Source organism: Eucalyptus grandis, chromosome 6, assembly GCF_016545825.1.
Source record: "Eucalyptus grandis isolate ANBG69807.140 chromosome 6, ASM1654582v1, whole genome shotgun sequence".
NCBI lineage: Eukaryota > Viridiplantae > Streptophyta > Magnoliopsida > Myrtales > Myrtaceae > Eucalyptus > Eucalyptus grandis.
Genome location: NC_052617.1, coordinates 46,404,080 through 46,426,504, shown reverse-complemented (window position 1 = coordinate 46,426,504; position 22,425 = coordinate 46,404,080). Strand labels below are relative to the sequence as shown.

Genomic DNA, 22,425 nt, shown 5'->3' with positions numbered 1-22,425 from the left:
TCGAAAATTTGAGAGAATTTACAAAAAGTTACAGAAATTTAAGGGAGCCTTGCACGAGATCTGATGAACCTTGAGCAAGCTCAATGGGGCCTTGCACAGGGAAATTCGAGAAGTGGTCAGGGTTGGACGCTACCTGGGCCGCGCGTGCGGGCCCTTGAACAACGGTGGAAGCGGACTGTGCACAGAAGGAGGGCTTGAGGGCTGAACTGGGCCACGCGGGCCGTGGGCTGCGCCAGCTCAACCTCTGGGTCTTGAAAAACAATTAAATATACTCACTCGAGCAAGATCAACCACCCCTTCGCCTCACGCCATCTTCATGCCGCGGTTCATAACTCGACCCCTGAGTTCCTCCGCAAGGGTGTTCTTGTCTGTCAACGCAAAGCTCATCTACGTCTCCACATTGCTCAGAAGTCACCTGAAAATCCTAGCCCACGATCCAACCCAAGCTCCCGAGCTCCCTCACCGGGCGAGTGATCCATGGAGTTGCCAATTCCTTGGAAGTGACAATTTAAGGAGAAAAAATGCTAAGAATCAGAGCTCGTGTCAAATCGGGTTGAGTACGAATTGCCGAAAATTGTATCACGTTAAAGTGATTAACATGAGTTAATTTGGGACTACATTCAACTCGATCCGCTTATTTGACAGACCTACCCATGGGCTTAATTTGGGCTTTCAACTCATGTTTTCAATTTCGATATTGTTTATTTGACAGACCTACCCATGGGCTTAATTTGGGCTTTCAACTCATGTTTTCAATTTCGATATTGTTTCCTCCCCCTCTCTCTCTCTCTCTCTCAAAGGTTCAGATTCACCCATTTTTTTGGTCTTTAACCCTGTTTGATTCAATTTTCCCAAAAAGCTTTGAGCCTCCAAAACTTGTCGGGGAAAATATGAGGTGCTTGGTGTGTTCCAAGATGGGAAGTGGGAAATAAGGGATTTTAGCAAGTGTTTTAAGACCCCATTAGCCAAATGCTAGCATTGCAAATGTTAAAAGCCTTGAGTAGATGGGGACCTATTTTAGGCTCTTGATATTTTGGAAATGCAAGCCCACATTCACTATTTGTCTCGCATGCACATTTCATCTTCCATGATTTGCACAAGGAGTTACCAAAGGTTGCAAAAAATTTGCTCAAAGGGTTGTGCGTCCTTGGTGATGGTCGCCTTAGGGTTGCTTGTTCCTAATGATTGTCGCTTGGGGTCATGCGACCTCGAGGCCTCGCTTATACGTCGCTCGAGATTATTTTAGCGACCCACGGCCCATTTTAGGCGAGGTTTCTTTTTTTCTATTCTTATTTTCCTCTCTTCTTCTTCCTCCTTTAGCTAGTCACCAAGCCCGAGTGGTGGCTAATGACTAGCCAAAGGTGAGAGTTGCTGAGGTCAACTTTGCTTAGCCATGGTCGACCTTGCCAAATTTGGGTGAGGTCAACCCTCGCTTAGCCATAGCAAAGTTGCCAGACCTTGTCCTTGATCCATTGCCAACCATCATCGAGCCAAGTGACTAGAATAATAAAAGAAAATAGAGATAATAACTTGCTTTCATGATTTGTTTTAGAAAATAAACACTTATTATTTTATTCAAAATCTATTATTTGGCCACTGATGTATTCTCAAGAATAAAAAAATTGTCGACGTTGCTAATTAAATTTTTATTTCGAAGAAAATAGAATTAATCAAGATTTGGCCGAGGGTCTTTTTTTCCTACTTAAATCGGACCACCTCTTCCCTTCCGTCCACTCTGACGCCCCGCATTGGTTTTGGTTTGATCTGGTTCGGTTTTCGGGCCGGGTCTAACCCGATCACAGGATCCGCCCGACAAACCGGAGGAAACCCATTCAATTATGGACCGCACTTGTCCAAACTATCGATGCACGCCCAGACGAACCCAGCATCGCGGGATCAATGGCTCTTCGAGAATCTCCACCTTCCTTCCGAGAATCTCCATGGCGTAAGCGGCAAAGAAGGCTGATTCCATTGCCGCCACCTTGATTCGAGCTTTCCAAACGCCCGCGTTGCACCCTGGCTCCGTTCTGTCCTACTTTAGAACCCGATCGTACGCGATTTCTAGCGCGATCTGCCTGGCACACCAACTGCTCGACGAAATTCCTACCTGGGGCTTCCGGTTTCATCGGCGCGGAAAACTCCAATCTCGAAGTTGAAGATTATTTGAGCGATCTCGCTTTGGTCTAGTCGATTTGGTCGGTTCGTCTTCTTCTTGTCTGCGTAAACCATGTCCCGTGTGTTGCCCCTACCCTGTGAACTTTCAAGCGGACTTTCACTGAAGTTGAATTCTTTAAGTTGTAGTTTGAGAACTTTCGCAGTCAACCGTGGTACTAGATATCACAATAAAAGGATACCAAAGAATCTTCAGAACCGTCGGCGCGACAAGCTCCTTCCTCCATTTGGAGCTAATCTGTTCTTGAAGAAGACGAGCACCGATACTGAACGGACCCAAGTTGACCCATTTGATGAAGAAGGACTTGATTTAGAGATCGAAGAAGAAGCAGGAGGGGATGCTGATGTTGTGTGGGAACAAGATGAGATTCAAGCGATATCATCGCTTTTCAAAGGAAGGATTCCTCAGAAACCTGGGAAGTTAAGTAGACAAAGAGCCTTCCACTTCCACTTCCTCATAAGCTCAGACCTTTGGGATTCCCCACACCGAAAAAACACATCAAACTTCGTTCCGCCAAGGGCGTTTCTCCTAGGGCTTCTGTCTCCAAGCAAGTGTGTCGTGACCCGCGGTTCCTTATCAGTCTGGCAAGGGAGATTGGGAAGCTTCCTCCTGAAGAGAATGTGTCTACAGTTCTTGACAAGCGGTTGCGTTTTCTTCGGAAAGGGTCGCTTGCGCTGACCATCAGGGAATTAGGTCACATGTGTCTACCTGACAAGGCTCTACAGACTTTCAGTTGGGCTCAGAAGCAGCCTAATCTATTTCCTGATGATCGGATACTGGCTTCGACCGTTGAAGTACTAGCCAGGAATCACGAGTTGAAGGTGCCAACCAACCTGGAAAAGTTCGCTTGTTTGGCAAGTCGTGGTGTAATAGAGGCAATGGTGAAGGGGTTCATCAAAGGAGGAAATTTGAATCTTGCCTGGAAGCTCCTCCGGGTTGCCAAGGTTCACAACAGGTTGTTGGATTCCAGCATCTATGCAAAGCTAATACTAGAGCTTGGAAAGAAGCTGGACAGAGACACGCTTGTTTTGGCTTTATTGGAAGAGCTTGGTGAAAGAGAAGATTTAAACTTGAGCCAGCAGGACTGTACATCTATCATGAAGATCTGTGTTAGACTTGAGAAATTTGAACTTGTTGAAAGTATTTTTAGTTGGTATAAGCAGTCTGGCCATGAACTGAGTGTGGTCTTGTACACTACTTTGATTCATAGCCGTTATGTAGAGAACAAATACAGGGAGGCATTGCCTGTAGTTTGGGAAATGGAGGCTTCAAACTGCCTGCTTGATCTTCCAGCATACCGCGTGGTAATAAAGCTTTTTGCAGCACTGAATGACCTACCTAGGGCTGTCAGATACTTCTCGAAACTCAAGGAGGTGGGATTCTCTCCAACATATGATATATACCGTGCCATCATAGGAATTTATGTGATTTCGGGGAGGCTGGCTAAGGTTAAGGCAGTTTGCAAGGAGGCAGAGATGGCAGGTTTTATGTTGGATAAACAAATTTTGTCCCAACTTGCTAGTAGAAAGTGAGGGAAGATAGAGTTGTAAGGTTTGTAACATGAATGTTCAAAGGCAAGTGGTGAAGCAGCAATCTTGCCATGGTGAATTGCTTGGTGATGTACCACACTTCAGTGGATATTCTCCTACTCATGTATGTAAATTTGATGCTGTGTTATGCAGATTCAATTTTTTCTCTTGGTCAGGCAAAGATATAATTAATTAGCAGCAGTTTCCAAGAGAAGCCTCTAGCTTCTGGATGGTATATCGAATGACCGACAAACTCTGACTTCATTAGTGCATGGTTACATTCCCACAAAAGGAGAGTTGTATTCTTTCGATTTTATATCTTTTGAATGCATTCTTCTCAATCCAAGAGGGGCTCAAAAGAAAATCGTCCTAAGTGAGGCATTAAGCTTCTGTGCTGAGGGTAGTGCCATTTGCGTTTTGTACATAAAGTTGTTTCTACGAATGATTCTATCTTTATTAGCGTTGAGTGGTAGATTTCTGTCATTCTGTCTTCTTCAGCTTCTTTATGTGGTATTTCAGAGTTTTTTCCTTCCACTGGTCCTTTTCAATATACTTCTCATAAAAGCTCACTTCTCCATTTGCTCTCACAGACAGAACAGCTGTGCTTCTAGTGCCATAACGTCCCTGAATATCATAAACTGGTTTGTCAAAAGAGAATTTAAGTTGTCAGGAAAATAAAGACTTCCATAAAGAGATGCTTACCATTGGAGTGTCAACTTCGACATATATGGAGCTTAAATTAAATTCCCAGTCCAGAGAACAGATATGGGGTAAACTGCTCTTGTCAGCTTTAACTGTGTCCTTCATTAATTTTTCAACCATCTCATTCACTGGTAAGTCAAATTCGCCATATTTCTTCAGTAGTTCCCTGAAATTCTGTCCTAGACGCCGAGCCTGCAGATGTAGCTCTCATCAAAATGTGCAGACGGAATTTTTTTTTGTTTGTCTGAATATATTATAGTGAGAACAGTGGCATGTTCAGGCTTTCTCATTTTGCGCCGCATGTGCAAGAGCTACTATAGGCCGGGAATATTACTGTCTTAGGACTTCTATCTTTTGTAAGCCTCTGATCCCTGGTAACTAATCTCCTGACTTCTGGAGATCAAATTGGCAGTGCAACTAGCTAATGATCTTTTACCTTATGCCAAGGTGAGTCAAGTTTCGCATTGGATAGCACATGAATTCCAGGGGAAACATCTCGGATGGTTATGGGTTCTCCTTTAGGACGGTTGGAGATATAAACCATGGTTTTGGAACAAATGTCAGCAACAATGAGATTGAAGCCATTGTACTGATGAGCCTCTGTCACTAGCTGTTCTGCAAATTCTCTTGGACTCTTTGTGCTCTGCAAACATTGAGGTAAATCAGCTGAATTACATATTTCCAGGAACTTGTCTTTATTGTCCAAAAAAGGATTTCGACCAATCTCAACAAAGAGTCTAACCACTTGTTTAGACTTGATTATGCGCACATTTATGCAATAAAGGTTAATGACTAGAGCAATAAGCTTTTACTAGAACTCGAAGAAGGTGCATTTTCTGCAGGTACATACAATGGCGACCCAAGAGTCAACCATGAGAGGTAAAGTATAATGCACCTCTTCTGCTTGAACGAAGGAAATGAAAGTCTCTGATCTTCTTCTTAGCGTCAGTTCAAGGATAGCCATTTTGTGAGTTAGAAACATGGTCATCCAATTTTATGATTTCTCCTGTAAGTGACTGGTCTGGAAGACTTTGTTAAGTTGAGAGAATAGAATAAATGCTCATGCATACCTCCAAGAAAAGCACGGGAAGGTCGCCTCGGCTCTTCGCCTCATTTAGTGTATGAAGCTCCAGCACGTTTGTCAAGAAAGCTACTCTTCCCTCTCTTGAACAGGCCAACCAAGTCCCTCCAGCAATTTCATCTCTTCCCCCCAATATCTCAATCTCTTCCCACCATTCCACTGGCTTTGTTGGCCTTCACAAATTTAACAGAGAGAGGGATCAACAAACTAATGGGCACTATCTTCATAGAAAAGGAAAGAAGATTACAGACAAATGGAATAGATGCCAAGCATCAACTTGCCTGTTGTGATACTCATCTCTGTTTAGCACCAGAATCAAAGGGTAAAGTGGATGAGCTTGCCAAACGAAAGCTGCTATGCACATTGTACCTTGTTTAGCTGTGACCTCACTAAGTATCCGTGGAAAACCTGAATGCGGATTTGCCTGTTATGATCTCTCTCTGAAGAATTTTCTCAGAAAGCTAATGTGGGCAGTTGTAGTTAGGATGGGGTGAATGAAGTATATATTTATATGTTGGCTGATCTTTTGCCTGATTTTGGCTGGGACGTGGATAGGATGCGATGGCTACTTTATGTTAAATCTGTGAACTGACTTTTCTTTTACTCTCTCTCTCTCTCTGTGGTCTTAAAAACAAGTAGCTCCACTTAAAGCGGTAATTGCTGAATGGTCTCCTGAGTCCTGAAACAAGAAAAGAGAAGGGAAAAAACGGTGATCACAATTCACGACCCTTGCTACAAAACATTGATGGGAACAGATTTCGATACAACAGCATTAAAAAACAGTGATGAGGTATTAACTGGATTGATTGTGGTTATTTATATTATTTGCTTTTGCTTGCAAGAAAACGAACTGGGATTTTGCAGATTTGATTCTCTTACCAGAAAAAAATATAGGTGAAGCTTATCTGCAATGGTCAACTTGGTCATAGAGTCAGCGTATTACACGTCTGTAGTGAGGCCACTTTGTGCCGTCTGGTGAATGGTGGGGAGACAAGAGGCGCCGCACGTAATGAATAATTGAATATGTTAATATTGCTGATGGCTGAGATAAACATGCGATGTTTTCTAGTGTCCTCGGATTTAATGAAGTTGTGTAATATGAACAGGCGCAGCCCACAGACTATAGTGAAAATTCCCCCTTTTATCCATTGCTTTGGACTTACATAAAGTTTTAGATATCCATTGACTTGCCTTCGCCATCTTTTTATTCAATCTCCTAGAATAATATGTCATGCATCCTACGTTAATCCTAGTCACTGTGAGCCCCTCCTTGTTCTTTTTTCTTTTCCCATTCTGTCAATGGCTGACATCTTGGGGGAAATTTCAGTCAATGTAGTCCCTTTCTTCAGTGAAATGCCGGTGAAATATTTGAATTTCACGATTAATGCTCTCAACACTATAGAAGAGGCGTGTATAGCAAAGGGGGAAACTATAACTCGTGCCATAAATGTGAAAATATATGCGATTATGATGATAAACAACTTAAAATCTCAACTCATTTAAATCGAAAGTTCTCAACACAATAAAAGAACGTAATGCCAAATGATCATAGCCCTCTTGGACAACCCTGTGAAGTTATTCTTCCTGCACCGTGGAGATTAAATTGAGGCATCGAAAAGGAAAAGTCGGGTCAGTTCATCCCTCCTGCCATTAAAGAATCTCAAGTGATACTAGAAGAAAGGGAACATGAGGCCTTCTTGAAGGGTCTCGTGGATATTATTTCCGTTGTGAACGAGTGGATTGATTCGAAGGCGGAAACTAAACGCTTTCTTTTTGAACTTCAGCCTGGCTACAAGCCCATCCCAGGATCGGGATCGTCCAGGGCCGAAAGCCTTGAGCCCCCCCACGTCCATCGCGACCTGATTTATATTTAAACAACAGTTTTCTTGTAGATCCATGTCCGAGCACGGGTTCGAACCGGGGGACCTTGGTTCATGGTACGAGAGATCAACGGGATCATGACATCAGACCCGCGTAATCTATTCGTGATCATGATAAAGGGACAGAATTAGCTTGCTACTTATTGGATGTTGCTCGGTTATTGATGATTTTCATTTTTCACTAGTTCACTCGCTCACTCAACTCCATAATATAACTTGACCCCGTTCGACAATTTGTACCACATGATAGCTCATAATTAAATCCAACAACTTTTCTCTCCCTTGTCTTGTCTCCTTTTAGTCCATTGCCATATTGTGTCTTTCTTACTCGTTCTTTTGGATAGTTATATGGGATCAAGTGTCCATTTGTTTTGTGAAGGTAAATGATTTAAAATATATATTTTTAAATAATTATTTATGTTGTTTAGGAAAAAAACTGCCAACAATTGCTTATAATAATTTATATTTAATATTTCATGAATAATGATAATTTTTTTGTTCAAATTAATTTTTCTACAATGGATACAAAGCACCGGATGCCTAATGTCGACGCTTAAATATTCCTTCCAAAATCTTAATTACATGCAATACAAGAGATGAGCTATGAGAAAAGACACGATAAGATAGAATTTTCCTTGATTTTTAAGATATTCTTAATCTTCATAATTTTCCTTGATTTTTAAGATATTATTAATCTTCATAGTGAATGGATGAAAATGGTAACCGGTATTCGTTATACTTCTAGGTATTGCAATAAATGCCGCACATCTATCGTGGAATATTTGATTGAGCACAACACGTGATGTAAGGGTGTGACTTTGGTGATCGGTGTCAGCATAGCCCCGTGAAATCATAACAATTAATAAGTTTTTCCACACGTGACATGATACAACATGAGTTGTTGGAAGATTTGCTGATAACATGAATAAAACTCGTGATGTCATAGAATATGGGTAACCTTTTTTCAATTAGGACAGCAACCTTAGTACAATGGACTTATTAAAAAGAAAAGAAAAGTGAGAGCAACGCTATTGATGGATACGAAATTAGTTTGGTTTGGAGATATGTAAAATTCTACATGTATCCATTTACCAATAGGATTATTACGAACCCACCGAGATTAAACTTTGAAACTGTGCAATTACCTATACGAAACAGTCCACAATCACTTGAACCAAAAAAAAAGAGTACAAATTAATCATCACCGTGGACTTCCCATTATCGGAATAACAACAAAGATTAGCATAATCACTAACGAAAGTTTCACGAGAAAACCTCGTAAATAGTAAAAATTGCCCGTAGCCAGGGCCGCGGTTACAAGGGCGAGCGAGAGACCCGCGTGGGAGCGCAGGGGGACGCACGTGCCGAACGAGATTTCGCCGGATGATGAAAACCCCCCCCAAAAAAAAAAGGCAAAAATATAAAAGAGAAAATATTAAAGAATTGACGCCTGCTTGTGTAGAGAGAGAGAGAGAGGCGCAGAGAGAGAAAGAAGAGAGAGAGAAGAGAAAGAGGGGAAGAAGATGGGGAAAGCATCGTCAGAGACGAAGAAGAAGAAAAAGGGGCGCCCTTCCCTGCTCGACATTTAAAAACGCCTCTTCAAGCAGCAGAAGCTGCAGGCGGCCCCGCCGTCCCAGCGACACCCGCCGCGATCCCGCCCCAAACCCTAGCCGGCGTTCCGCCCGCCGGAACCTCGGCCGCGACGGCCCCTACCCGCCCTCCGATTGGGTCTCCGGCGGCGGCGGCGACGACGACGACGACGAGCGCGCCGAGAAGAAGCACCGGCTCCTGCTCGGCCTCGATGCGAACCTCTCGGCGAATTCCTCGGGCCCCTGCGGCTCCGATTCGAATGCGTCCGCTGATAATCACGAGGCGGCCCTCCCCGCGCGCAGAATCGGCTTTGGATCTGATTATCCGGTGATTACCAGCTGAAATTTTGTTTTTTCTTGAATGATTGTCCGGGGTCGGAGGCGAGTGCGTCGCCTAATTGCGGGAGCTCTTTGCTTTAGGGGTTTCGTATTCCAGGATCTTTGGTTTTGTTGAATGGCTTGAAGGGGGGGAGGGTTCGTTGGGTTTCGCGCGCGAATTGAATTTTCTTTTGGGGTTGATTTTCGTTGGGGATCGGGTGAGGTAGAGTGGCGATGCGGTTGACTCGGTCAATTTCTTTTTGGGAGGACTTTATTACTTTAATATCTAAGCCTTTTGAAATTTTTTTGGGTTCGTGGGTTTTGATTTATTTCGGGGGAGCTTAGGAATTTCACTTTTTACCAGTTGTGTATAAACCTCTGATTGTCTGTTTCGGGCCGGTGCATCGACCGCCATGTCTGAAAAAGTTTGAATTTGTCTTTTCCCGTTCATTAATTCCCCGCAACGTCTTTTTGGAAGCAATTATTTACTGGGTTTTCTGAAAAGATGTACTTGCTTTTTGTATTGTTTTCTGTTGCTGAAATTAATTATATCGCAATATTCACTTGGGTTCGCTTTCTGGGTTCTTATTGGCGATGGTGCTGGGGTTAAATCTTGCAGAGCGAAAAGGTTTCGAAAGTGACAGACGCGAGGAATGGTACCAATCACTATCTCTGTTCTTGTTAAGGTGGCATTTCTGTTGATTTTATTTTTTATTCATGTGGTTTCATTTTTCTTCTTTGTGATTTTACATGTGGACAGGGCCGCTGGTGGAGTCTGGTCCCACGACACCTTTGCCCGACAAAAAGTTGTTGGTGTTCATCTTGGACAGGCTTCAAAAGTATGTGCTGTTTGAGCTGCTTATCTCTGTTCTTCCCTGTACTACAATGGGCATTTTTTTATTGGACTTTGATTGGTTCATTTATTTCTGCAGAAAGGACTCTTATGGGGTCTTTTCGGAGGCAGTGGATCCGGAAGAGGTATGTATCTTGGTGTACTGTTCATGATATGGGAGCCTGTATTGCATTATATTAAAATCTCTTTCTTGCAGCTTCCTGATTACCATGACATCATTAAGAATCCCATGGATTTTGGAACAGTGAAGAAGAAATTAGACGAGGGAGCCTATGCCAACCTGGAACAATTTGAGGTTAGCTTCCATCCAACGAGCTTGTTGGTGTCCATGTTCTTCTGACGTAACTGAATCTGCCATTAAGTCATATAAAGGAGACATGAGTTGTTAGAGGTAGAGAAAACTCACGTGAGATGATGAATCCTGGATTTCATCTTCAGTCTACTAGCAGCTGTACAAAAGAACTTTGCATAATGAGAAGCTGTCAAATTTGCAAACAAGCAGATATTTTAACATCTCTGGTCGCAGTCACTATGGTGATTACTTTATGGAGTTGTTTGCGGTGCTCAGTTTCTTAATTAATCTGGCACCTGTTCATTCGCAATTGTTGGACGGTAACTTCATGGCCTCTAAGCTCTCACAGATTTCATCTATCACATAGATCCTCACTCCAGCGTGCTTTTATGCGGAGATGATGGCGGCTGCAATTGTAGTTCATACTAAACTTTTCCCATCTTTTATAGTAGTTGTTTCATTATTGAACCGGGTATGGACATGCTGATATAAAGTGTATTGATTGAATCTTTACATGTAAAGTAATCATTTTGTTATTTGTGCTTTGTAAGTATAATGTTCCAGAACAAGCGTATCTGAGATCTTCAGTGGTTGACCTCCTCAGTAGATCTATCTGGGTTGTCTGTTTAGTGCACTTCAAGCTGAATTTCACAGGGAAAGCTCACTTGCACGACAATTTCCTAGTACCTCAATCTGTGAATGTGTGCTCTGAATGTTCACATAGCATTCTGATTCCTTGGAAAGCACTTGATGCTAATTAGGTAGACACTGCACACTTGTAACTGATTGCTCTGGTCCATGCAGAAAGACATCTTCTTGATTTGCTCTAACGCAATGCAGTATAATGCACCAGATACTGTTTTCTTCAGACAGGTTAGGCCAGTCTCCAATTCATGTTACTATTTCCAGATTGATTTTCTATTTCCTTACATTTGAAAGTCATGAATATGTGTATAGGCCCGAGCAATGCAAGAAATTGCAAAAAAGGATTTTGAGAATTTGAGGCAAGAGAGTGATAGCGAGCCTGAGCAACCAAAAGTTGTGCGGAGAGGAAGACCACCTGGCAGGGGCCTAAAGAAGTTGCCAGATAAGCCTGCTGTCAACGGTGTCAGTAGAGAGGGCTCGTCTGATGCAACTCTGGCTAATGTAGATAATTCCTCCTGGTCTAACACCTACAATTTGAGAGTCCACAATCCAAGGCCTTCTGATTCAATCGGCAATGCCACCCACAGGACTCCCAATACTGAGAGTCAACCAAGCTGGTTCTCTGATCTGGAGAATGAATTTCCGGGTATGAAACTGGAATAAAAAGTCCTTAGATATCGATTTAGCAGATTTTTCCTCCCTTGATGACTTTCTGTTTCTTTGCAGCATCTGTTTGGAAATCTGTCCTGAAAAATGGGAAGAAACTATCTCCTGCAGAAGAGAATAAGCGCGACACCTATAAACAGCAGCCCACTTCTAGACCTGAACAATCTGGTAGCTTTGATGGAGAAGTAAAGCATCTATCAGCGGTATGTATGTGTAGGATATTACTCGTGACTTCTCAAGATAATTACAGTTGATGAGAGAGTAGAGTACTCTGTAGGTGTGCGGGTATTCTGCTTCTTTTTTTCTTTGGTGGGGAGTGGGTGGGGGCATGTGTCTATTCGTTGCTGATAAACAAAGCTGGATTCCTACCCTGGGTGGTTATTATACTCAGAAAGGAATTGAATTGCGAAAGAAGTGTGCATTCAGACATTTTCCTCAATTTTGATGTCGTACAATCTTTGTAAAATGCGGTTGGGTTCTTGCTGGGTTGTGGACTTAACAGTTTTGCTAATTAATCAGGTAGGTGTATATCTCAATCATGGCTATGCGAGGAGCTTGGCTCGATTTGCTGCAGATCTTGGTCCTGCTGTCTGGAGGATAGCATCAAAGAAAATTGAAAGTGTTTTGCCATATGGGGTTAAATTTGGTCCTGGATGGGTAGGAGAAGATGAAACCATGGACCATCGGCATCCTGGGAGGCTAAAATCATGTGTATCTTCTGGGCATCCTTGTGAAGATCTGCCTATGACAGCTGCTGTCAAAAGCTTCAGCAATGCAAGTGGGCGTTCTCCTCAGTCTGCAGAAGAAATGGGAACCCTTAGAAGGCTGAACTCGCAAAGCAAGTTCATCAACGCAGGTGATTTGAAACCTCTGGATGACACTCCTGCGACCTCTTTTGCTGGTGAAATCAGGATGGCAACACAACCAATGCCACCTGTGGTCACTGCTCATTCATATGAGGCTCCAGTGACTGTTGAGGGGCAAGGAGTGGTTTCAAGCAACTATGCTACGGCTCATCCAGCACCTGGGAGTGTCCTCCAATCAACTTCTGCTGAGTTGTCTGGAAGCACCGGAACATCGCAGCCCTTCAATCCCTTCAGGTCACGTGCAGCATCAGAAGAGCAATGGTGGAACTGGCAAGGAGTGCCAATGGAGCGTAAACAGGATGCTGTCCCAGTTGTTCTTTACCAGAACAATGGATTCCAGCTGCAAGGTTCACTGAATTCGAACTTGCAGCTTGGTTCTCCCCGGCAACCGGACTTAGCGTTACAACTATAAGGATTAGTTGGTCACTCTTCATCTTGAATGGTGGCACATTTGTTAGCTCCGTGGACAATGCATCATAAAAAGGAGGATTTTAATTTTTTCAAATGAACTTTTTGGTCTTTGTTGGCGCCATGAATATCCTCAAGCCATCATTTATCTTTAGCCTTCTGGAGAAATTCTGTACAGAAGTAGGAACTATAATGATATACGAGCTGATTTGAAAAACAAATCATTGGTTCCGTGACGTGAGGCTCCAGATTCAATGAGTAGAAAACTATATTTCCTTTTCTCTATTGATGTAGTTTTACCGTGAAGAAGGTGTCGTGAGAGCGGAGACTCAAGAGTATGGAGCTAGGGTTATGCTCTTTGATTCAACATTGAAGTCGTGAAAAGCAGGGCTTATGAGACCATTTAAAGCCACAGGGGAAGTTGTCCTTGTTTGTGGGGTCAGTGAGAATTTTTGTGTAAAAGATGCTGGTGCACAGTGAAAGCCAAACCACGACGAGAAGCTCAAGGTATTGCTCTGGCTTGCAGGCCAACGGTCTCAGTTGAATCCAGACGGTGGTCGGTTGACCTCGAGCTTGACCAGATTGTTTGAGAATGTCCGACACCCTTTTTTCCTTCCTTATTTACATCCACTGAAGTTAAACCAGACAACGGTAACGTATGCGAATGTTTCTATACAAATACAGGCTTTCGTGTCCTGACAAGTGATGTATAATGTGGAATTTTCGTTTATGCGCGAAAGACTACAATTCATTTCGGTTACTGGTCACCACCGAGCGTTCCTTCAAAGCAGTTCTTACACGAGAACATGAATAAATCACACTGAGAACTTAGAGAAACATGATCAGCAGCCGCCGAGGATCAGATGAGCAGATTTTAGAAGACCGAAAAGGTACCGACTGAAGAAAGAAGCTCGAGAAAAATGGTCTCATCATGCTTGCCTCAAGAGGAAGAAATTCTTTATTGAAGCTTCAACAGTTGGGGAATTGGGCGACAAAGTAGATGGCTGACTGCAAAGCACTTAAATATGACTAATCCGTCATGGGTTAGGTTAATCACTTGTTGTTATCTAGACTGGAGTAGTAGAACCTTGGTTTTTCGGTTGGACAAGAGAAGAGAAAATGAAAGAAACGAACAGAAGGCAATTATTACAACGTTTTCAAAGCGATTCTGTCACCAACAACTTTTCTACATACAACAGAGGACCAAAGGGATTATCTCTCAAATTCAAACGGCCATAGTTCGCTACAAAGATAGATTCTTGCTTACAGAATCAATTGATCCGACTCGGAACATACCATCGCCCCAGCCAACGTTGACATTCAACAATCTCGATAATGACGTTTGGATGGTCAAATGGTAGCATCGAAGAACACTGGTATGGGAGTCCGATGAGCCGGGTGCTTACTACAGTAGCCCAATTAGTTTTAGTAACTTCCATGGAGCATCACAGAAGAAAATTTACAATTAACCACATATTGCAACGACCTGGAAAGCGGGGACGCTGAACTTGTTTGAATTGTATTTACAGCAAAACTCAGGATGGTCAAGAAAGACAGCTGAAACCTGAACAAAGAGAGCAAGCGGAACTGCAAAAAAGACAAAAAAGAAAGAAACAGAAGTCTCTTCCTCTCTAATTTAATCTCCAGAGATTATTAAGGTAGGTAAAAAGAAAATTCAACGAATCCGAATTCCTAAATCCCCTATTCTCCAAAATCTTGGACCAAGATAACCAAAAAGAATCGTCTTCCAGTATATTTCCCCCGTGTATTTACCATCAAATCTGCCATATATCCTCGAGTCAAAACCACGCCGAGAAAATGAGAGTATCATCGGATGGTCGAATCGCCGTCGTCATCATCGTCATCTCTGCCAAGCCATGTTGAGTTCGGAACCCGACTCCGACCCGAACCACCTCCGCGTCAATGCCTTCAGCCTATCGTCCCAAACCTCGCAGAACCGCTGGGCCCAACCTCTGGGCTCGACCGGCTCGAACCCGAGCCCGGGGGCCCGGTCCTTGGATGCCGGGTTGATCGCCTGCGTCCAGTCCACGACGTAGGCAGAGACCCTCCTCCTGAACTTGGTCCTGAACTCGGACCACGCCTGGTATTTGTAGTGGTTCACCACCGCGTCCTCCAGCCTCACCTGCCTCGACCTGTACCCTTCCTTCAGCCTGAAGTGGTGGATCACGTTGAGCAGCGAGGCGTCCGCGGCGTCCAGCCGGAGCACCGACTTGTGCCGCTGCTCTATCCTCCTCCGGCACGTGTACCCCTGCGTCACCCCCTCCGGCGGGTGCGTCTTCTGGTGCGACGGCCCGAACTCGTAGCACTTGATCGACACCTGTCCGTTCCGAGCCGGGTCGTCCCGAGCCGGCAGCAGCGAGGTCAGCATGAGCTTGGAGGGGCGCGCCGAGCTGTTCCACGCCGGAGCGAAGACGAACTCGTCCACGTCCACGTACGCCATCCATTCGCACGAAGCGTTCGCGTATATCGCGCCGTGGGAGAAGCCGGCCTCCTGCGTCTTCGGCCACGGCCACGTCAGGACCTGGACGTCGTAGCCGCCGCGGCTGAGGTCGTCGACGACCGACCGGAGGCCGTCGTCGCTGTCGTTGTCGTACAGCAAGAAGCGGTCGACGCCGACGCTGGCGTGGTACATCACCCACTCCTTTAGGAACTTCGCCACGTTGTGCACCATCGTGCACGCGCACAGTAGCGAGCGGGGGCCGTCCGCCGCTAACCTGCGCTGCTCGGGGGTGTAGTACGCCACCGAAGGGATCAGTGTCACCCGATTCTCGCGCGCGACTTCGAGCGTGATTTTAATTTTGATTTCCGTTCCGGAGTCGGCGGCGGGGAGCTTGGGGTGCGCGCAACGGAAGACCTCCTGGGCGGAGCTCGTGACGGCGGTCCTCACGGCGGTGGCCGGATCGTCGCCGAAGACGCAGCTCAGCTCGTCCGGGGACCTGTTGATGCCTTGCCGGTTGTTCACGCCCTTCACGAACAGGACGACGTCGTCCTCCGTGGACAGCGACTCGTACGCGAGGAAGCTCCACCGGAAGAGCTCCTCCGCCGCTGTCGCCGGGAACGTCCCCTCACCCTCCTCCTTCTCCTCCGAGGACGACCGCGTCAGCGCCGGCTGGAAGAACGGCCGGAGGCGGCGGACGCTGGGCGGGAGCCGGCACTTGAACATCGCCCGCTTCGTGAAGGGGAGGACCCCGGCGGGCGTCGCCGGCGAGGTGGCGTTGTTCTGGAAGACGCAGCGCCAGCCGCGGCCGCCCGCCGTCGCGGGGGGCGCGATGACGAGCACCTCCCAGGCGGGGAACAGGATCGAGACGGCGTCGGTCGACTCCTCGGGGACGGAGGACACGTGGCGGGATGGGGCGGACCCCGCCTCCCGGACGGCGTAGGCGAGGGAGAGGTTGGAGAGGTTGGAGAGGTTGGAGAGGTTGGAGAGGCCAAGCCGGGGGTCGAGTGGGGGAGAGGGGCGGAGGTGGACGTGGAGGAAGGCGAAGAGGGCGAGGAGGAGGAGGAGGGAGGCGGTGCGGACCTTGCCGCGCATGGCGACGGCCTCGAGAGCGGGGAGGTGGTGCTGGTGGTGGGCGGTCGGCTTCGAGGAGGGTTGATGATGATGATGATGATGATGCTGCATGGTTTTGCGTGAACCCGTGATTCTCTTCTTCACCTAGGGATCGAAGAACGATTCTTCGTCTCCTTCTTCTCCCTTCGTCCTTCTCGATTCACTCCATCATCGGGCGATGCGAAGGTCTGAAAACGTTAAGTACAGGCGATCGGAAAGGAAGTCGGGAGTGGATTGGAGAAGAAGAAGAAGGAGGAGAGCAACGGGGGATGACGATGAGGTCATGGAGGAGAGGGCGTCGGCGTTTTGGCGACACGCGATCGACTCAAATTCGAGTTCGGACTTTTCGAATTTCGCCCCTCCTCCTGCTCTCTCTCTACCCCACCCCTCCCATAAAGGAATTTTCGGGGAAGACAGGGTTTATTATCGTCGGTTAAGTGATCCTTCGACTTCTTAGAGATAGTTACGCGTGCCACGTGGCGATTTAATATGGTTTGTATGACTAGATCCGTCGCTTTTTTACCGAAAAGATAAAGTCGATTGAAATTTAAAGTGGCGGTCTCAAATTTATTTACTTTCTTTTTCTTTTAATTTAGGATCTATTTATCATAGAGACACAATTTTTCATGTATATTAAAAAGGCACTGTATATCATTGTTAGATCTTACTTCATGCTTTGTTGAAGAGAGAAATTTCCAAGAAACTTAATTCTTCTCTATTTATAGATAAATAAATTATCAAGTAGAATCTAGAAATAATTCAACATGGACAATTTTTTAGTGCAATTATTTGTTTATAAATTTTCATTTTTGTTATTCATATCACCATCGAATCACTGTCTTATTAGTCTTCTTATATGCACATATATCAAATGAAGCCATCTACAGTAGTTTCTACTTATTTTCAACGATCGAGTATCAAGATAGATAGATTTTAATCATCTCCGTACATTCGTGCATTCTTTAATAAATTCCCTGCATTTTCAAATTGTCTAATCCAATCCTTCAATTATTTTAATCAAGTCATGGAGCAAGAGGGGCAAGTCCTCCCCTCTCTATCGTAATTTTTGGTAACATAGATATATGGTGAAAAAATTTGATCACCAGCAAATTGTCTCCTCGAAAAATTAACAATCTCTACTATTCAGAGAGTACTTTGTTTCTTAGTTTCAAGTTAATTAGATAAGAGTCAACTATCTCAAATAATGTAAAAGTAGTTCTTCCGTCCATAAAATGTAAATAGAAATATGCAACTTTCCATCTTCTAAATATATGCAACGGTTCTGTTAATTTCTTTCTTATTGCATATAAAAGTGTCCTTTCTTTCCCTAGTTTGAAGGGAATCGAGTTATTTTTCACCATTAGTTTATAGTCGTCATCGCATCTTCTATTAGGGAGGATAAAGGGTTAAACAGAAAAGGAAAAAGAAAGAACAAACTACTTTGGTATTATATATATAATGGACGGCCAGTAAGGAAAAAGAAGCCCGAACAAGTCTAATAATGCAAAGGAAGATGGATTGAAAGGTATAGTTTGGCAATCTTCGCACGCCAACTATTTAAAGAAAATACTAGAAAAATGCCCCAATCGCTGTCTTCTGATTTCTTCTGCAGATGAGAAATGCCAAGATTCCTCCCGAATTGTGGAAATATATATGTGGGTCACTTTCGATACCATATAACTCGAAAGTTCATCTGAGGAGTTAGCATCCGCAGTGGGTCAACGCCCTTTCTGTCGACCCCATCGAAGGATTGTTTAAAGGGAAGCAGTTGGCCCTGCCCCGGGTATTCTTCATTAACACAATGATGGAGAACCTAAGGCTGAAATCAGGAACCTAATTGTACCTATGCTTTTCCGACTTTCGAGTGTTTGCGACCTCATTTCTCTGAGTCTCTCAATGTCCGTCGTGTTTATAATTAGTTTCTTTCATGTCTCGACCTTAGGCCCAAATTGTTGGACCACCGGTCTGTACCCGAGGGAGTATAAGGACTCGTTATTGATTAATTGCTGACCATTTTTTTTCATTCTCTACTGATGAAATGACTTTATCTATTTATTTATTTATGTATCTTTCTTCTTCTTTCCTTCGCCCCTAGGCCATCCGTTTATGCAATGGAAGAGGGTTATTTAACTATTCTAAACCCTATTTCTAAACAGTTTTATCAGGAATATTTCACTCATTTCTCTATAGCCGGGAAGTTTCTCAAATGTCAGTCAACCTTCCAAAGAATGTTTCATCCATCGCCATTATACACAAACTTAGATTAATGAGTATATTTTAATCGATCATTTGATCAAAAGCCGGTGTGATGTCCTATGATGTCGGAGCACACTTGAAAATGCAACCTGAGGTTCTACTGGCAAGCATCGTTTCATCTTCCGGACATTTTGCTCACTTTCCTTTTGAATAATAGTTTGAACCATTGCTGGCTTGAAAAGAATCATTTTATGTCCACCATTGGATGAATGAAATATGCGTTAGGACTTGACTTTGTTATCATATTATTTCATGTGTAAACATTTGATGGTGAATATGTAATTTAGTTTTTACATCGATAGTAGACCTAATCAAAATTCGAAGTGCCATATTATTAATTAAATCTGAAACTAGGTGCACACCAGCACCTCCACAATGAAATAATGGGTCAACCCTAAAGATCTTCCACATGTATCGATCAGGATATTTATTAAATTGCATATACTAAGGACCGTGCAAAGTTTCTCCTGGTGGTTGGTTGCAATGGAATTCGTTCATCGGCTTTGTCTTAGGACCAAAAAGTATACTTATCTTCCGGTACATCGCCACATTATTTTTTGGCAATTCAGCAAAATCTCAGTATTCCTAACATCATTCTTCGGAAAATATTGCTTGTCACAAGATAAATTGTCAAATAAGTATTTAAAATTTTGGATAAAAGCTTATGCGCAATTTCTTTGTGTCAATAGCCGATGGAACGAAGAAAATGTGAGCGGGGTCCAATCGAAGCGAGACCGTGGGGCAAGGCTTTACAGCGAAGTAGCTTTATCTACCTTCTAGGACCGATGCAACATCACTTTGGTACTTCAGCTCCACACAAAGTACATTCCTAGAATTCCATGCCCCTTTTTTCTTGCCTATGAATATGATCTCGCAAATCCACATTTTGTCCTTTAATTGTTCCCAACGTAAAGTTGCCCTCATATGACTTCCGCAGGCGGTCTACCCAAATTCCGCAACCACGTGCGCGGAAAGTTTGTCCTATAATTGAGCAAAAAGGCAAATTTCTCTAGCTTAATTATGGTCACATGCTCACGTAATGAATGCATCGAATCCAATCATAGCTTGTTTTCTCCGTTCCGTGATGTTTCAAAAGAGATAATTACATAAATAATACTTAAATTTTAGTTCAATATCGTCTCTCAATTTTTAATAATTTTAATGCAGTCACTGAACTGTAGTACAATATATAATGTCATTCATGAATTTTTGATTTGTTCAATGCAAGCTCTTGAGCTTTTGATATATATTTAATCTAATACCTAGACTATATGGATATGTAAAATATTGTCCCCGTACTTGAATTAATGGAAGAACAACATTGAATATTTATATGTAATTTGGGGATTAAATTGAATATGTACCAAAACTTTAGAAACTATATTGAACGAATTAAAAGATTAATGATGACATCGTGCATTGAGGGCCAAAGCTTAACAACCATTTCATGTCATTTTCTCCATTAGAAAATGATTAATTTATCATTGACGAAGGCAAGGATGACCATGTATCAGATGTATATTTCTGGTAGCATCGGATGTCTATGTTGTTGTGTGCAAAGTGGTGACGTCCGACCTAATAACAACAGCAATAATTCAAAGGAACACGTCGGGTGTGAGCGAAGATTCCATAGCATGCGGACATTCATCATTATTGGGGAGGGTCTACCAATCCCCTCTTGCAAACCATGAGCGACACTAACTGGTGATTGATTTCCATGAGACGTGTCCCCCCACGTTTTGATTTTTGCCTTCTTTGTCTATTTGGCCTGAGGGATACGTGCGTGAATATATTACGTACCCGTTGAAATGGCATTCGATCAATCGCTCAACGTCGTAGCTTGGCATTGACCGCGAAGCATCGGCCGTCCTAATGGCTTTTCCATCGTTGACATCGAAGCCGCCTGCGATACGTTGCTTTGCTTGTGGAGGAAGAAGACAACGTGCGAGCCACTGCCAATGTGGATGAAGAGACCGTTCAAAGGGATCGGTTTGAAATTAAACATTCTTTGGCTCCTACCACGTGATAATCGATTGCTTGCTATGCATTTTGATCGATGAGTTCCTTGAGCATAGTTGAACAAGAGCCGACACTAATTATGACAATTATCGATCCGATATTGACCAAAATCAGAGTCATTGTTATGTGCAATGCATGCGTCGCCGCGAGAGGTCGGATGTTCATTAATCGAACTGATTCGAAAATCAGTGCCATATAATGTGACGTAAATTAATGCCTAATGATCTGGATGGAAGAGTGCAAACAGAATCCACTTGGGAACAGCGGTTCGTGGTTGGGCCTTGAAACCGTACCCTATTGGGCTCACTCTTCAGGTTGGTTCGAAGCATAGGCCCAAGAGCAAGCTGCCGGGATAATCTATTCTATGGGCAGCCCCAACCCGTGCTGTCCCCATGGGCTAGTCCTTGCGATGGCACGTGGGCTAACCCATGTCATGGCAAGCAGGTAGGGGCCTAGTCAAAATTATGGCGTATTTAGCTAGTGTGTGGTTGTTCAGATATTTTTACCCGATAGAATAAGATTAGGTAGAATAAAGATATGATGAGATTTTAAATTCCTATCTAATGTTTGATAATGTCCTAATATAACATGGATTCAAATAAAATATTATCTAAATGAGTATTTGGTGTCCATTGACCAGACTGGATTAGCCAATAAAAAAGGATCTCTCAGTATGGATTTACAAATTCACTGCCTAGGTCAACCACAACCACTTCGGCCGTCTCTACTCTAGCCCATGTTGTGTGGTGGCCTTGCTCCGTCCTTCGCTTGTCCTTCTTTGCGTCGCACCTCTCTTTTTACACACCCTTCTGCATCGCGCCCTCATCTGTCCCCTCTTCCTTGTTGTTGCAGCAGTCAAGGGGGCGAGGTGGCGATGAGACAAGCCCTCCATTTGGGGCTTAGATCGAGCATGAACCTCAGATTTTGGCTGGTCTGTGCTCACCCTCACCCACCGTCCGCTTTGGTTTGTTAATGCTCGAGGTCCATCGGAGATGAGGTCGATGCTGGGCATGATGGAGCTGGAAGCATCGGTCTAAGGTGATTCCAATAGAGATGTCAATCGAGAAGAGTAGATATGGCGCCTTCATGTGAACAGTTGATCGAGCCAAATTAGGCCTTGTTTGGTTTAGCATTTGGAAGGGGCTTTTGGGCTTTAAGGTGGGTTTGGTCAAATGCAAATATGTTTGGTTCAATTTAGGATTTTGGTAAAATGCAATTGCATCTTCAAATGGCCCTAAGGGTCTTTAACCTAAAACAGTTCATGAGATCCTTTGGGAAGTTGCATTTTTGGAATGCAAGTTCCGTATTGTCCATCTTCTTTGGAGAAACGAATGGAGGTTGATGATCACTAGGTAAAGGGTCGCCCACGCCAGCGACCGCCGCTTGAGGGGTCGCCTGACCTCAGCAATCACCACCTGAGTTGCGAACCCCAGGTGTCGCCCGAGGTTGTCCGGTGGCCAGATTTCTCCACTTGTGGCTAAATAAAAAAATATTAAATTTTTTTTTTTAAGTTAGCAAAAGTCTACATTTTACCAAACAACATTTAAGTTAAAGTTGTTTTATAATGCACTTTAAAA

General features: G+C 43.9%; 4 protein-coding genes across 4 annotated transcripts; 2 read left to right on the top strand and 2 right to left on the bottom strand.

Moving 5' to 3' along the window:
• The first annotated feature begins 1,844 nt into the window (after window positions 1-1,844).
• On the top strand, window positions 1,845-6,088 carry LOC104450322 (pentatricopeptide repeat-containing protein At2g01860). The gene is given in 3 exon segments (XM_010064834.3): window positions 1,845-2,606; window positions 2,609-3,826; window positions 4,293-6,088. Coding segments are annotated over 2 exon segments (1,476 nt in total). The 5' UTR covers window positions 1,845-2,227; the 3' UTR covers window positions 3,706-3,826; window positions 4,293-6,088.
• Window positions 3,959-5,849, bottom strand: LOC104452132 (transport and Golgi organization 2 homolog). The gene is made up of 5 exons (XM_039314615.1): window positions 5,767-5,849; window positions 5,475-5,658; window positions 4,841-5,047; window positions 4,405-4,596; window positions 3,959-4,326 (listed from the first exon to the last, which is right to left on the bottom strand). Exons 1-5 carry the CDS (start codon window positions 5,847-5,849, stop codon window positions 4,183-4,185), a joined length of 810 nt encoding a protein of 269 aa, XP_039170549.1. The 3' UTR covers window positions 3,959-4,182.
• Window positions 6,089-8,314: 2,226 nt separating the features above from the next.
• Window positions 8,315-13,287, top strand: LOC104450321 (hypothetical protein). Its single transcript, XM_010064833.3, has 10 exons — window positions 8,315-8,318; window positions 8,807-9,282; window positions 9,892-9,928; window positions 10,033-10,111; window positions 10,205-10,250; window positions 10,322-10,420; window positions 11,222-11,290; window positions 11,375-11,708; window positions 11,789-11,931; window positions 12,248-13,287. The coding sequence occupies exons 1-10, from the start codon at window positions 8,315-8,317 to the stop codon at window positions 13,004-13,006; spliced, it is 2,046 nt and encodes a 681-aa protein (XP_010063135.2). The 3' UTR covers window positions 13,007-13,287.
• Window positions 13,288-14,485: 1,198 nt separating this feature from the next.
• On the bottom strand, window positions 14,486-16,876 carry LOC104450320 (glycosyltransferase family 92 protein RCOM_0530710). Its single transcript, XM_010064831.3, has one exon. It carries the CDS (start codon window positions 16,643-16,645, stop codon window positions 14,864-14,866), a length of 1,782 nt encoding a protein of 593 aa, XP_010063133.2. The 5' UTR covers window positions 16,646-16,876; the 3' UTR covers window positions 14,486-14,863.
• Between the last annotated feature and the right edge of the window lie 5,549 nt (window positions 16,877-22,425).

Coding starts and splice junctions, on each gene's coding strand:
- LOC104452132 (XM_039314615.1), bottom strand. CDS start 5,849: ATGTGCATAGCAGCTTTCGTTTGGCAAGCTCATCCACTTTACCCTTTG. Junction 4,597..4,840: donor TTGACTCACCTTGGCATAAG/GTAAAAGATCAT, acceptor CTACATCTGCAG/GCTCGGCGTCTAGGACAGAA. Junction 4,327..4,404: donor TCGAAGTTGACACTCCAATG/GTAAGCATCTCT, acceptor TATGATATTCAG/GGACGTTATGGCACTAGAAG.
- LOC104450321 (XM_010064833.3), top strand. Junction 11,709..11,788: donor TCTGGAGAATGAATTTCCGG/GTATGAAACTGG, acceptor GTTTCTTTGCAG/CATCTGTTTGGAAATCTGTC. Junction 11,932..12,247: donor AAGTAAAGCATCTATCAGCG/GTATGTATGTGT, acceptor CTAATTAATCAG/GTAGGTGTATATCTCAATCA.
- LOC104450320 (XM_010064831.3), bottom strand. CDS start 16,645: ATGCAGCATCATCATCATCATCATCATCAACCCTCCTCGAAGCCGACC.